At 33.2% G+C, this 17,099-nt stretch overlaps 1 protein-coding gene across 1 annotated transcript; it reads right to left on the bottom strand.

Moving 5' to 3' along the window:
- Positions 1-4,086: 4,086 nt before the first annotated feature.
- LOC127126826 (uncharacterized) lies at positions 4,087-4,628 on the bottom strand. Its single transcript, XM_051055829.1, has one exon. It carries the CDS (start codon positions 4,552-4,554, stop codon positions 4,156-4,158), a length of 399 nt encoding a protein of 132 aa, XP_050911786.1. The 5' UTR covers positions 4,555-4,628; the 3' UTR covers positions 4,087-4,155.
- Between the last annotated feature and the right edge of the window lie 12,471 nt (positions 4,629-17,099).

The raw sequence follows: 17,099 nt of genomic DNA, 5'->3' as shown, positions 1-17,099 counted from the left end.
TTTCTCTTTCTCAGAGTTATCTTTCGAGGATTCAGTGTCATCCCAGGTAGCCATCAGACCTTTCTTCTTCCCTCTGAAGTCTTTCTTCTTTGGTCTGTCTTTCCTCAGCGTGGGACACTCATTCTTGTGGTGACCTAGCTCCTTGCACTAAAAGTAGATAACTTTTTTTCTAGTGTAACACCCCTTTTTGCTTTCAGGATTATCGACTAACCCCACAAACCAACACGGGCCTTTTCAGCATATTTGTGTCCTCACTCGCACGCTTTCCGGGAAACTTCCCAGAAGATCACCCATCCCAATACTACTCTAAGTCAAGCATGCTTAACTATGGAGTTCTTATTGGTTAGGCTACCGAAAACAAGATGCATCTTCTTTTTGGTAGCCTAACTAATAAGAACTCCATAGTTAAGCGTGCTTGTGTTGGTTTGTGGGGTAAGTCGATAATCCTGAAAGCAGTTCGGGGTGTTACATCTAGCACCTGACTTCTTCCGTCCAAATGTAGATTTAGAGCTACCACTTGTCCTTCTGGAGTCTCTGAGTTTTCCTTGTATTTTCTTCCAAAGTTGATTGACTCATCTGGAAAGAAGAGACAATTCATCTTCTTCTTCAGAGTCTTCTTCAGAATCCTCTTCTTCTTCAACTTGAAAGACTTTAGTCTTTTCAGACTTTCCCATAGATTTCAAAGCCACACATTTAAACTTTATTTAAGGTTCATCCTCTTCAAGCTTTATCTCATGACTTCTCAAAGAACTCACAAGTTCTTCAAAAGTTGTGTTGTTCAGATCCTTAGATAGTTTCAGCGCAGTTACCATAGGCCTCCATCTCTCGGGTAAGCTTCTGATAATTTTCTTAACATGATCTGCAGTTGAGTAACCTTTTTCCATAACTTTCAGTCCCGTAACAAGAGTCTGAAACCTTGAGAACACATTCTCAACATTTTAATTATCTTCCATTTTGAAGGCTTCATACTGTTGTATCAAGGCAAATACCTTGGTTTCTTTTACTTGAGCGTTTCCTTCACGAGTCATCCTTAGAGAATCAAATATAGACTTTGTCGTGTCTCTATTTATGATCTTTTCATACTCATAGTATGATATATCATTTAACGTGATGGTTCTTTCTTTATGATGATTCTTATAGTCTTTCTTTTATTGATCAATCATCATTCTTCTTTCCACCTTGTTACCACTTCCATCAACAAGGTGAATGTAGCAATCAACTACCATATCCCATAGATCCACATCTTGACCAAGAAAAAAAACCTTATCTTCTATCTTTCCAATAGTCAAAATTTTCTCCATCAAAGACTGGGATTTTGCATTATATTGGCATCTTTCATTGTTACTAGCTGGTGCAACTGGTGGAGGAATTCCTAACATAGTGTTTCATAAGTCTAGATCTTTATCTAACACGATGAAGTGTTTGATAAGCAATCAGTACCAGAACCAGGGCTCTGATGTCAATTGAAGGTAATGGAAACACAAGAAAGGGATGGGGTGAATTGAGTTTCAATAAATAAAACTTTTGCAACGCAAAGATACAAACATAAAACTAAGAACAAAAATAATGAATACAATTATTTTTTCCTGGTTCGCTGTTAACAAAGATACCTCTAGTCCATCCGCCAAGGTGATTTTGCCTTATCACAAAGATTTAATCCACTATAATCAAACTTGATTAACACAAAGACCAACTGTCAATGTCTTCTTGAGTAGTTCTGACTAAACCCTAGTGACTCAAGGAAATACAATCACAAAGATTGAGATACAAAGCCTGTTTACAAAATGCTTCTTTTAGAAAGCAGAATACACAAATGAGTTATAAGTATATCACACAAATCATATTATATGAAGTGTATGAACAAAAGTTCCTTGTGTGTATGTTTCATTTCTATCAAAATATTTCACAAAATGCACTGTTCACTTATATGATAATCTCTTAGAGTGTATCACTGTTCCATTCTTCCAAGTCTTCTTTATATAGGAAATGAAGAGATCCGTTAGAGGGTAGAATTGGAATACTTAAATGCAGATGTATTCTTGCATAACGGTCTATAAAAGTGGGAGATAAAATGGTACAATAGTACAATCCTTAGCCTACAAAATCAGTGTAGTGGAAGAAATATTTGATCTTTTACTGTGTACGATTTTCTCACGTAAAACTTTTTTTTATCTTATCTTCAATATTCAGAGGCTTCTGATAGAGAGGTGTTGAAGTATGCATAAAATAAGAGTAAGAGTCTGGTTGAGAGAATCTTCATAAACATGGCCTTCAGAGTCTGGTGACACAGTTCATCAGAGTTGTTTGAATGCAAGACTTCAATGCTTAACAACGTCAGAAGCTTCAAAATCATAAAGCTTTTGATGAGTAGAGTTCAGAAGCATTGAGTACAAAATCAAGAGCTTGATTATCTTGTAAAACACACATCTCAGATGTCAGAGTGCACTAGGTTCATAATCTGATGACGTCACACGTCATTCCATCAGATCAGTACTTGTATCTAGTATCTCCACACTAAACAAAACCATTAAAATAAAAAATTATTCTTATAAGAGTCAATGTATTGTCATCATCAAAGCATAAGGCTAGATGTAAAACCAAATCTTATTCATACACTCAACTCTACGCTCCTTTGTGAACGAGTGACATAAGTTGCGTCGAACGTGCTCAACTCCACACTCCTATACGTACGAGATATATGGACCTTAGAGGAAAAATCTAATTTGTATGGACATTCAAATAGGAGCCCATTAGATCAAGACAAAGTGGACTATAAAAGATGATACTTAGGAGAAAAAGGGGGATTTTTGAGATCTAGGAGAAATACTATACTTTATCATTAGTAAGTTTCTTAGAGTACTCTAGATATTTCATCTAAGATTTTATATTGATTAACATATGTAGAAACTATCTTTTGTTGTGTTTACATGCGTGAACATTGGTGCCCACTGTGGGGCTATGATAAAAAATTTCAATGAACTAGCTCCACTTTATACCTACATACCACCACGACACGACGCAAACCAACCCAAACTTCTGTAGGTTATGTGCTCAACGATGATTTCAGCTCACACTAGCTCAACTTATGGAGGTAATACATGAGCTTCAAAAGAGAAATGTGGAGCAACAACAACAAAATGAGGAGTAGCATCGTCAACGAGATAAAGCTCAAGTTCGGGAGGCCAAGCTCAAGCGACAACTAGAGGAGTGAGAGCCTGAACTCAGGTAATGGATAAAGTCTAGGAAGAGAGTTGGGACAACATATCAAACTCTTGTGGAACAATGTCACTAGAACCGAAACAACTAGGTTGATGCATATGAGTTTTTTCAACCTTTTTCATAAGCAATCCAAGAAGTAGTTATTCCTCGTCACTTTCGATAACCTACCACTGCCCATGATTTTAAATTGCAGTCTGCAACCGTAATTACACCAGCAATATTACGGATGCGGTTGCCTCCGCAACCGCATAAGACCGCAATTGCGGTGTGATTTTAAAATTACACATTCAGCTGTATTAGGAACCATATCAAATAGTTTCAATCATGAATTTTTAAATATTTTAATCAAAAAATAAAGTATTAGAATCTTAAAACTCAATTTACTTCATATGCAATTAAAAAACTTAACATTAAGTGTTTTTTAATATTGTATTTCAAACACCTACCTATAAAAATTCACACCGCAACGGTCGCAATACGCATCGCAACAAACACAATGACCGCAAGTGCAATACCCGTAACCGCAACCGCAATTTAAAACCATACCCCTGTCTCTTATGACGAAACAAGCGACCCTCAAATTCATGTTTCAACATTCCAAACGCAGATGTTTATAAGTTGAGCACACGATGCGCCGAGCTATAAACTTTTTATTTTTTACTTATTTTACATTAAGAAGAGTATGATCATAAGTAGTGGTAATGATTCAAATTTTTTTGAAAAAAAAAAATATTCTTGCAAAGTACTCCAAATTAAGATTTTACATTAAGAAGAGTATGATCATAAGTAGTGATAATGATTCAACTTTTTTTGAAAAAAAAAATGTATTCTTGCAAAGTACTCCAAATTAAGAAACACTTGAATCCATTCCTTAACATTTCCTATAGGCAACCATGTGGAAGATTTTACAATAAAATTAAGAAAACAAAATAACAATCAATTACATGGAATATAGTTATATTGTGAAGCAACCAAGTTCTTAGAAATCTCAAATATAAGTCTAGCCTCAAATGCATCACCAGAACAACCTTCAGAAGACAGTTGAGGAGCTTTTGGAATCCGTTTCACACCAAATTTGTTATCAGTGTTCAATGCCCCTCCTACATTACCAGCCAACTTCAACATAAAGTTCATATAAACATTCTTAACCTTTGTCACCAACTTCAATGGTGATCTTATCATCCATCTTAGCTTTGGGCTTGTTCTCACCCTCCGAGCCCTACGAGGACCTCTCATCCGCATGATCTGCATCTTCTTTCGTTGGCCGGTGGTGGTTGTGCCGCCATAGTCGAGACGCCGATGGCCTATTCTACTCAAATACCTCTTTATTTCCATGTTTTGAATTGGTTGAGCTGGTGAATGAGAGCGAAGTATTTGATGGCTTTCTCACTTTATTGGCGTGAATAGAGGTTATTGTTTCTAATTGAATTATATAATATATATATATATATATATATATATATATATATATATATATATATATATATATATATATATATATATATATAAGCGTGAAATATATTAAAAAAATAATTGCACGTTTAATTTGGTCAAAACATAGCAATTGGATACATAGCGTAACATGTATAAATAAATAAAGGTCTGCATTTGAAAAATAAAGTCAACAAACAACACCCTTGACACGATATAGTATGTTGGAGTAAACAAATATGCGAGAGTATGAAAAATGAGATACAATAACTGAATTTGCATTATTTTCTTCTACTTGCTTTGAGTTTTTAAACTTTTCAGTTTTTGAATATTGACTAATATTGTGTCAAAAAAAATAATGGAACTAATTGACTTAAATGAGCGGCACATTTAGGGTGTGTTTGGATCTCTTCTTAATTTTAGTTTTTAAAATCTGTTTTACAAATCTATTTTATAAATTTGTTTTTGAGAAAATAAAATAAAAAGAATTTATTTGATTATTCAATTTTTGAAAACTGTTTTAAAAATTAAAAAGTGAAAAAATATGTTTGATAGTATAATTTGTAAAAACTATTTTTTTAAAATAGGACAATATAGCTTGTTTGATAATCTATATTTTAAAAATCTATTTTACTAAATAAAAATAATTGTGATATATTTTTTGAAAATATTAAAGTTCAGTTAATATGCATTTAAGTTTATTAAAATATTGTTAATAATTAATGATAAAATATACAATTCAGTTAATGTATAAAAATTATGTTTGAGTGTTGGTTTGAATATATATACACAATTCATTTAATGTATAAAAATATACTATTCACTTAATGAGGAATAATTAGAGAGAGAATAATTGAGAGTGAGAATTTTAATTTTCATTAACAATATATGAGGATTAACGATAGATTTAGAGTGAAATACTACAATTAAAAAATATTGCAAGTAATTACTATAATCCGATTAATAAAACCGTATTTTTTTTCCAACTTACCTTAATTGAAAATTAAAAAGTAAAACTGAAAATTGAAAATCAAAACATATTTTGATAGTTTCAGTTTTTTAGATTTTAAAACACTGAATTTTGAAAGTGTTTTTAGAAATAGTTTTGAGAAACAAATGTATCAAACAAGTTTTTTGTTTTTCAATTTAAAAAAATCATGAAACTGTTGTTTAAAACCTTTTCAAACGGGCCCTTACTCCTGGGTTTTGTATATATGTGTAACAATGCTCTAATGCGCGGAACAAGTGTTCACTAACATATTGGTCGAACTATTATCTAATGGCTCGAATCACATAATTATATTGAATAAATTTGAATAATTAGATTGAATAAATTTATCTCTATAATTATATATCTCGATCTCTAAAAAAAAGCATGACACTTAGATTCTTTGAAATTTTCAAAATAATATAATTTCACAAATTTATTATTTAAATTCAAATTTAAATTCAAAACATAGTCATTACACACTACAAAATAATATAAAATACAAATCAAAATAAATTTTGAACAAAATCTAATTGCAACATAAATCGAATAATAAAATAACTATAGTGTCTAATAAGTTTAATTTCAACATATACCTCCCCTATCCTTCTTCATAAAAATCGACTGCAATATCCTCCCCATCAAAAATATCATTATTTTGGTCTATGTTTTCTCCAGAATTGAGATGTGCATCATCCTCAACCTTATCCAAATTTAATTGATCTACAATAACATCAATTTAGAGAGTTAATAATTAGAATATAATAAATTAAAATAGAAAAATCTAATCACAATAACTAACACCATACCAATATAATTTGAAATAGTTTGGATTGTCATATTAGCAAGATCACTGCATACTGCTTCTACTTGTTAGGATAAGTAAGGCATATAGAAAAAGAGGAATATAATAGCAACATAAGAGATTAACGTGGAAACTCAAAAATCGGAGAAAAAACTACTACCGTTGTCAAATGACAACCAGAGGATAACCCTATACAAAAATTGTTACAACACATAGACTACCCTCAATCACCCCAAGGCCCTAATACACTTGCACTTTGTAAAACAAAATATTTAATTACCCCTCACAACACTATAAACCAAGAGTATAAGAGAAAAATATATAAAATAAAGACAAATACAAACTTAAAGTGCTTTTGACAGGTGCATCTTGGAATGAAAAATTTGAATATGATATATAGCCTTGGAATTCCTCTTCCTTCACAAAACTAAGCGAGATGAAACTTCAAAGAACTTGTATCCTATATATAGCATTGGACTCTCTCTTTATTCACAAAATTAAGCGATGTGAGACTTTTTCAACATGTATATTTTCAATCAACTCCAACAATCTCCACCTTGATTGAAAATAATACATAAACTTTCATTGTCTTCACCGATAATCATACTCCACCATTAAGAGTATAGTCACTTGAAGCTACATCACTCTAAGAATTTTCACATTATCTTCACCGACAATCATAGTTTTAAAAACTATCATACTCTCTCATGAAAAATTTATTTCACTTGAAGATAAACCACTTCAAGAATTTCACATTATCATGACTATTAACCATATATTTTATCATGAATAATGAATTTCACTTGAAGATAAACCACTCCAAGAATTTCACATTGTCTTCACCGACAATCATAGTTTTAAAAAATTATCATACTCCACCTAAAGAAGAGTATACTTCACTTGAAGCTAAATCACTTCAAGAGTTTTCACATGTCAAAAATTAGGTTGAAACCTAATGGTGCAACTTCTATGTTGGTCGGAATCTCACAACACATTTTTCATTAATGCCCATGTGTTAATTCGCTAGCAATAACTCGTCATTTTCCATGACAATGGAAATGTCATGAGGACACACTTCTCATCTTTCAGAGAAGATCATCCTCTCTCACAGTGAGAGAGACATTGCTAGCATTTGACTTAGAGACATTCTTTGATGCTGACCCATCAGGACACTTATACTTTATATGTCCAAGTTTTCCACATTTACAACATCTCACACCCGTCTCATTATTTTTCTTCACATACGACCTTCCTCTAGCAACCAACACTGAGTTTGATGAAGTATTCTCCTCACCCTCCAATCTTATTTCTTCAGAAATAATCTTACTAGCAACTTCTTCAAACATCAAAGTTTCCTTCCCATATATTAAAACAAGTTTAATATGCCCATAAGAAGATGGAAGAGACTATATGAGTCTCAAAACTTTATCTTCATCATCAATCTTGACTCCAATAGTTTCTAATTCATAAATAATACCATTTAGAACACTTAGATGATGAGATACTTTCGTATGTTCATCCATACATAAGCTATGAAACTGATTCTTCAATAATAAACGATTTGATAATGACCTTTCCTTGATATAGCCCTTCCAGTTTCTCCAAAAGCTCTTTGGCTGACGACGTACCAAGAACATTCGCAAGAATATTCTTAGCCAAATACATGTGAATTGTACTCGAAGCTCTCAAATCTAGGTCATCCCATTTCTCTTTGTCAATGTTGGAAATGTTTCCTTTCAATGCCTTGTGTAATCCTAATTGTATCAAAACATCTCTGACTTGAATTTTCCACAAGGAAAAATTGATTCTTCCATCAAATTTCTCTAAGTCAATCTTCACTACACTTGAAAAACTTGACATTTCAACCAAAACCTTTCCTGCAGCAAGATAAAATTTTCCCAACCAACACAGGGATAAAATTTCTTTTATGATGTGGAAGATCAGTCAAAACTACAACCATATAGCATACTAAAAAAAAATTATACCCCACCAAACGAATGCTCTAATACTACTTGTTAGGAAAAATAAAGCATAGAGAAATAAAAGGAATACAATAACAACATAAGCGATTAACGCGGAAACTCCAAAATCGGAGAAAAAACCATGACCGTTGTCAAATGACAACCAGAGAATAATACTATATGAAAATTGTTACAACACATAAACTACCATCAACCACCCCAAGGCCCCAATACACACACACACACACACTCTCCAAAGAAAATATTTAACTACCCCTTACAACACTCTAAACCAAGAGTATAAGAGAAAAATATAAAAAAAAAGTCAAATACAAAATTAAAGTGCTTTTGACTGGTGCATCTTAGAATGAAGAACTTGAATCCTACATATAGCCTTGCAATGCCTCTTCCTTCACAAAACTAAGCGATGTGAGACTTCAAAGAACTTGTATCCTATATATAACCTTCGACTCTCTCTTCATTCACAAAACTAAGTGATGTGAGACTTCTTCAATAGTTAAGAATGGTGGTGAATCCTCTAACACTCAAACATAATGGTCATCAAGTGTTTCAAAATGGAAAGGGTCAGATTTTTGTTTCTTCTTATTTCTACAAATCATTAGAAATAGAGTTCTATTATGTGCTAAACAAACCAAGAGTAATGGTTTATAAAAGAAACATATACATTACGAATCATTAGATGATTGGATGCACTATAAATCATACACACTATAAATCAGGCTTGAACGTGTTAAAAGAAGATAATAACTATAATACCTATTTTTAGCCTTAAGTTGTAATGAACAAAGATGTAATCATTAAGTTTTTTTGTTCTTCAATCTATTTTTTTTTTGAATGAATGTTCTCAAACACACTCCAACTTCTTTCGCAACAAGAGACACTACAAGTTTGACTCAAAATCCAAACAATCATCTTTTGCAAATTGGGTCCCACAAATTGTCTAGAATAATGCATGTGATAAAAATAAAATAAAAAAATTTAAAATACATACTGACGTTGTACTAAAATACATAAGGATTATCAACTAATTCTACCTAACAACTTTATCTCCATTTTTTATGGTTGTTGTCCTTATAAAACTACCATTAGAGTTTTTGAATGATCTCATCTCATAAGTTAATTTAGCTCGCATGTCCTTACTATCATAAGCATACTTTTCAATGACATAAAAAATGCCAGATGTGATGAACTTGTGGTTTTCATATTCTTTCCCTTTTTAGATGCATTGATTCGTGAGTTTGTTTGTAGTTGCAATTCAACCCCATAGTAAATGAGTCACTTTCAGCCACATATGGTGTTTTTCTTTTCTTCCTCTACTCATTAAAATTTGTTTCACCTAAATATGAATTTTTGCTAGCACAACCTTGTAAATTTCAACATTTCCTACTACACCATCCAAGTAGTGATTTACCCTTTAAATTCCACGGCAATGGTTATGATGTTGGTGTTTCAGAAGATGATATTTAACTAATTTTGAAAGTATAAATGCAAATCAAACAATAAGAACTCTGAACTAAAATGATTAAAAGATCTAAACATTTGTTAGGGAGTCCTGGAGAATCAAAAGAATCATTGAGACTAATGCTCTAGGATCACAAATTTAAAGAGGGAGACGTCACATCTCCACCCAAAATCTTGAGGTGTTAGGCAAATAAGTCATCTCTCTTATAAATTCGATATTCCATCCATTCATAGACAATGTAGAACTTTAACCACTCACACTTGCACCCAATAATATTTATCCCAATCAGTAATTAACTAAAATTTTCAATTTTAACAATATAAATAAGTCTTAATACAATCCCACATCAAGTACTAGTATTGAGAAAAACTAAAGTAAATTATTGAATAGAGATAAGATTTGAAACTAGTTTTTAAATAGAAATTAAAATAGTATAGGTAAAAGAAATCCAAACACAAATTTAACACTTAAATAACTACACATTTAGATACGAAGAATTAAGAATCCTTACTTAGTTTACATTCAAATCAAAAACACTACCATAAAAAAAGATGGAACTAACACCAATATTAGAACCAACTGCTTCACTTTCACTCTAATCAATTTAACATTATTCCTCATTCTTACCATTATCAGGTATGTATCATTAGCTCGTAAAAGTACAATAAATAAATAAGCAAAGTTAAACCCAGAATGTGAAAATGAATAAAACATACTCACAATTGTGAAGCAATTGCAACAATTTTCTAGTCCAAGAAATATACGCCTCTCTCAGTGAAGAAACCATGACATTGTCTTAGATCAAACTTTTATCACATAATCCTTTATTTATTATCAAAACTGTAGTTTCACGTTTAATTAAACCCTGTTGTTCCATAAATCAAGCTAGTCATTGGCACCTTTAACAGTAATTTCTTTTCATTGTTGATGCTAAATAGTAGTAGTTAATATTTGTTTAATTTCTTTATAAAGATGATTTCTTGCAAATCGTTAAATTATATAAGTAATTTTAGAACAAACTGATGTAATTTTACTCTTAATGTCAAATGATATAATTTTCATACTTGTTAAGGTATTAGAGTTGCATTGGTTGTTAGATTCTTGTATGATTAATTTGTTGATTGATTTATATGGTACTTTTTTTATGAATAATGAAGTTCTTTAAAATAATTTTTATGCAGAATAATTTTGTTTATGAATAATGAAGCTCTTTATAACTATTCAATAATTTTATTTTATTAAAAAGATTCTATAATAGAGTTAAAAAAATGTTATAAATCAAGAAAAATTATTAGGACTTACGATAGCCCTTATAAGAAAGTGCTATTAAAAATAGGTCTGTAACAGCGTTCAGTTTTAACAAGCGCTATTATATAAGGTATTAAAATTAGCACTATTAAACATTGAGCATTTAATAGCGCTTTAATGGGAAATGATATTAAACAATAAGTTTTTAATAGCTCTTAAAAGCGTTATTGTAAGTAGTTAATCTATAATAGCAGCAGTTGTAATAGCGTCTAAAAGCGCTATTGATTCATCAGAGAAATACACCAAATTCTATCATAATACATCTCATACCAACATATATATTCTCATATCACAACAAACATGTTAATCAACTTTTCTAACTTTGCGTTAACCTGCTCCATCTCTCATTTTTGGAATATATAATAATCTAATTATCTCATATCTCAATTGCACTTACACCATCATACTCACACACTCAAAGAAATCTAAAGTTCATATTTTATTCCAAAAAATATATATTTTAAATAAAATATAACATTTAATTTTATTTAGATAAATATTAATAAAAATTCTCAAATATGAATTATTTATAATAATTCTATTTTTTAAATTATTATTAAATAAATTAAAATTATCTAAATATCTTCAATAATTTAAATAATTCATATTTTATTTATCCATTCTCAAATCCAATAATTCTAGTAATTATTAAATTACTAAACTATTTCTAAATCTCCCAAAAACATAAAGTATCCCAAATAATACACATTAACACTCCAATAATTAAATAAAATATTAATTTAAAAAATAGGGGTGTTACATGCTGCACAAACAACTATTTGATTAATCTGGATGGTTAATAATGCTCTAGATAAGAAAATTATTTGCTTTGGACGAGGATAGAAGAGCATATGTTCCTCGTATTTGCTTCTTTTACTTTGCCTTTAAGCCTTTTGTCTTGAGTTATGTGAGCGGCCCAAAATAATTTTTGTGTTATGGGGAAGACGATGAGTTACGCCAAAATTACAAAACATTTGAGTCAAAATATACAATCAATTTTTTTTTACAGAACTAGCATTCCCAACGAGAGAATCTATAGAAAAGTATTTCAACATAACTCATAGTTGTGTTTTAAAATAGATATCTGATTGCAGTTTTGTTTTGTTTATTATTTGGTTATGTTTTATAGTCTGTGAGCAGGATTTTATGCATCCTTAGGTGCCCCCTTGTGTGTGATAATTTACTTTATGAATGTGGTTTCTCTGTTTTTGGTTAGATGCTTACCTTTGTCATATTATGGCTAAAAATGGGGGGTATTGTCTATGTGTTCTAACCACTAACCACTAACTACTAACCTCTTACTGCCTGACTATGTATAAGGAGGAAGGAGTTACTGTTCTGGAATTTTTTGGGTTGCTGTGTTGTGATGTCAAACATGATGTTCTGACATCAACTTGACCGAGGAATTATTTTGAGTGAAGTTTTTTTCTGCTGCATATACCTCTGATGTGTGTTGTTAAACAAGTTGTGTTTACTATGGATGATCCCTTGAGGGGGAGTACAGACTATGTCTGGCGTGATTGCTTGAGTACCTCTGTGATGTGTGTGTTTGATTTGTTTTTCAAACCTATGTAGTTCTATTTGTACCCTGGACTATGGTGCTGGTGTGCAAGGGGTATTTGGTTGTTTTAGCTAAAATTCACCAAAGGGGGAGATTCACTACGCCAAAAACTGGAATAGACAGCGCACCTTAGAGGGCGCTTTCTTAAAGGAGCGCACTCTAAAGTGAAGAGAAAAATAAGGAGGAATAGACAACGCACTTTAGAGGGCGCTTTTGAAACAAAGCGCCCTCTAAAGTGAAGCAAAAAAATAATGAGGAAATGGAGGGACACCAATAGAGGGCGCGTTTATGAAAGCGCCCTCTAAGGATACCCTTAGAGGGCGCTTCTAAGAAAGCGCTCTCTAAGTCCATGTACAACAGCGCACTTTAGAGAGCGCTTTTGTAACAAAGCGCCCTCTAAAGTGAAGCAAAAAAATAATGAGGAAATGGAGGGACAACAATAGAGGGCGCGTTTATGAAAGCGCCCTCTAAGGATACCCTTAGAGGGCGCTTCTAAGAAAGCGCTCTCTAAGTCCATGTACAACAGCGCACTTTAGAGGGCGCTTTATTACAAAAGCGCCCTCTAAAGTGAAGCGAAAAAATAATGAGCAATAGACAGCGCACCTTAGAGGGCGCTTTTTTTCCACAAGCGCCCTCTAAGGTCCCCTTTAGTAAACATTAAAATTATAACATACTGCGCGTTTTGTTATTTCACTCTCTGTTATTTTCGTTCTTTTTCACGTTAGGGTTCTAAGGCGCCCTCCTTCCACCTCTGTTAGATCTACGACGTTTCCTCCTTCTGGCACCAAAGGTACGTTTGTTTCGTTTTAGCTTTGCCCTATTTCTTGCTTTGTTTTAGCTTTGCCCCATTTCAGTTTTATATTATTTTTGTCTATGCTACGTTTGTTTCAACCTGTAAAGTTTCAATATTCATAGTCATTTTAAATTTGATAGCGCATGCGTTAAATTTCAAGCCCTACGTTTGTTTGGGTTTATTAGGCAATTGACGGTTGGTTTTTAGTGACCATGATAGCGCATGCAATGGGACTACATTACCCAGTAGTTAGGGTTATACGACCTATGAATATCTGATTTTGTGTCAACACCAGTATCATTAGAAACCTAGGTCCGAATGTGTTTGAACTCTTCTGAAATTGTTTTTTGTTTATTCTAATTAGTAATGGATAATACATGGATGTCTTCCAATCGATTGTCGAGAGAGTACGAGAATGGGGTATTAGAATTCGTTAAGTTTGCCGTTGCGCACGCCGAAGACCCCAGTAGAATGATATGTCCTTGCTTGGGTTGTTGTTATGGGAAACGGGTTGACGCAGTTCAGTTGACATCGCATCTAATGAGGCATGGAATTGATCGAAGTTATACATGTTGGAATTTGCATGGTGAGAAAAGTAACGAGAATGTTGAACCGGGGGATAGTACGACCTATGCCTCAAACTATAGTGGCGCAGATACATACGATTGTGATCGAGTTGAAGAGATTGCAGAAGCACTTGAAGGAGATCTTAAGGATTGTCCCGAAATGTTTGAGAGGTTGGTAAGTGATGCAGAGAAACCTTTGTATGATGGTTGCACTAAATTCACAAGATTGTCTGCGGTATTAAAGTTGTACAACTTAAAGGCGGGCAATGGGTGGTCGGATAAAAGTTTCACAGAGTTATTAGCCCTTTTGAAAGATATGCTTCCTGAGGATAATGTTCTTCCCAATCGAACATATGAGACCAAAAAGATGTTGTGCTCTATTGGCATGAGCTATGATAAGATACATGCATGTCCAAACGATTGCGTTTTGTTTCGAAATGAGTATGCATCGTTAAATGAGTGTCCTAAATGCGGTGTCTCACGATATAAGAACAAGTTGTCTCCAGCAAAGGTCTTGTGGTATTTTCCTGTTATTCCGAGATTTAGACGCATGTTTCGTAGTGAAACCGATTCAAGACACTTGACCTGGCATGCAGATGAAAGAATTATAGATGGAAAGTATCGATATCCGGCAGATTCACCACAGTGGTTGAAAATTGATAATGATTATCCTGAATTTGGAGAAGAATCAAGAAACCTACGCTTGGCATTATCTACTGATGGAATGAACCCACACGGTATCCAGAGTATCTCACACAGTACATGGCCTGTGATTATTATGATTTATAACCTACCTCCATGGCTATGTATGAAGCGTAAGTACATGATGTTGTCTATGTTGATTTCTGGACCTAAACAACCAGGGAATGACATAGACGTGTACTTGAAGCCCTTAATCGAAGATTTAAAGATTTTGTGGGAGACCGGTGTGGAGGTTTATGATGGATATAGGAAAGAAAGTTTCAACTTGAGGGCGATGTTGTTTGGCACAATTAATGATTTTCCAGCATACGGAAATCTATCAGGGTATATCATAAAAGGTCAATGTGCGTGTCCTATTTGTGAAGATAAAACAGATTGGAAGCGCTTGGAGTTTGGTCAGAAGAATGTCTTTCTCGGTCATCGGAGATTCTTAAATTCAAATCATCACTACCGTGGATGGAGAAAGGGGTTCAATGGAGAGACAGAACAAGGCAGAGCTCCACCTATATTGACGGGTGATCAAATTTTTGAAAAGGTGAAAGATTTGGATACTCAGTTTGGCAAGCCTTTTGTCCACACACTTGTCAAAAGTGGGTGGAAGAAGAGGTCAGTTTTTTTTGAATTGCCGTATTGGAAGTCCTTGTATGTGAGACATTTTCTTGATGTTATGCATATTGAAAAAAATGTATTTGAAAGTGTTATTGGCACGTTACTCAATATACAAGGAAAGTCTAAGGATGGCCTTAAGGCAAGAAAGGACTTGATAGCGATGGGAATAAGAACTGAATTAGGACCCTTGAAGAAAGGAAAACGAACATATCTACCGCCTGCTGCTTATACTCTATCTAGAAAGGAGAAAAAAACATTGTGTAAGTTTCTAAGTGAAGTTAAAGTTCCAGAAGGGTACTCTTCAGATATTAGAAGACTTGTGTCTATGAAAGACCTCAAGTTAAAGAGTTTAAAGACCCATGATTGCCATGTTATAATGGAACATTTTCTCCCAATAGGTATACGTTCTATTCTTCCAGAAAAAGTAAGAAGCTCTATAACTAAGTTGTGTTCTTTCTTCAAGTCAATTTGCAGTAAGGTGATCAATCCTGCGATCTTACCAATGTTGCAAAAAGAAATCGTTATTACTTTGTGTGAGCTTGAAATGTTTTTTCCTCCATCATTTTTTGACATAATGGTACATCTAGTTGTTCATCTTGTGAAAGAGACACAATTGTGTGGACCAGCTTATATGAGATGGATGTACCCTGTTGAACGTTATATGAAAATATTAAAAGGGTACGTGAAGAACCGAAGTCGACCAGAAGGTTGTATGGTTGAAAGATACATTGTTGAAGAAGCGATTGAGTTTTGTACTGAATATTTGTCTAATGTTCAGTCAATCGGACTCCCCAAGTCTCAGCTTGTCGAAAAGAAAGAAGGAAAAAATCTAATTGGAAATAAAATCGTGGCAGTATCAAGGGTCGAACGGGATCAAGTGCATTTGTATGTTCTGCACAATGAGAATGAGGTTGAGCCGTATGTTGAAATTCACAAGGATGTTCTCCGAGGTTTAAATCCCAATAGAAATGAAAATTGGATAGTACGAGAGCACAATCGATGTTTTATACCTTGGTTTAAGGATCATATTTATTCAAAGTATTATTCAGATCCCGCTTCAATAACAGAAAGGTTGAGATGCTTAGCATATGGTCCAAGTTTCCATGTTTTTTCTTATAGCGCATACGCGATTAATGGATACACATTTTATACCAAAGAACAAGATGATAAAAGTACTATGCAGAATAGTGGTGTCACCGTGGTAGCTGAAGCAATGCACATATCAAGTGTGAAGGACTTAAACCCCAAATTTGCAAATCTGTCGTATTTTGGTGTTATCGAGCGCATTTGGGTGTTTGATTATGAGAAGTTTCAGATTCCTATATTTGGTTGCAAGTGGGTTGAAAATAATAACGGCATTCGAATGGATAAGTCAGGATTTTTGCAAGTGGATCTTAATAGGGTGGGATACAAAGATGAGTCTTTTATTCTAGCCTCTCAAGCTAGACAAGTGTTCTATGTCAATGATCCGAAAAGTACGAAATGGTCTATAGTTCTTTTTTCCAACAAAGTAATTGATGAAAACACTGGAGATCAAGGTGATATTGATGTTGAGATTGAATCGTTTACCAGAAATGATCAAGATGAGAATAATATATCAAATGATTCATATATTAGAAATGATCATAATGAGGGTATTTGGATCAATCCAACCGTCCGTGTTGTTAAGAGAC

This window comes from Lathyrus oleraceus, chromosome 3, assembly GCF_024323335.1.
Source record: "Lathyrus oleraceus cultivar Zhongwan6 chromosome 3, CAAS_Psat_ZW6_1.0, whole genome shotgun sequence".
Lineage (NCBI taxonomy): Eukaryota > Viridiplantae > Streptophyta > Magnoliopsida > Fabales > Fabaceae > Lathyrus > Lathyrus oleraceus.
Note: the sequence above shows the minus strand (reverse complement) of the source record. Positions and strands in the feature narration are given on the sequence as shown.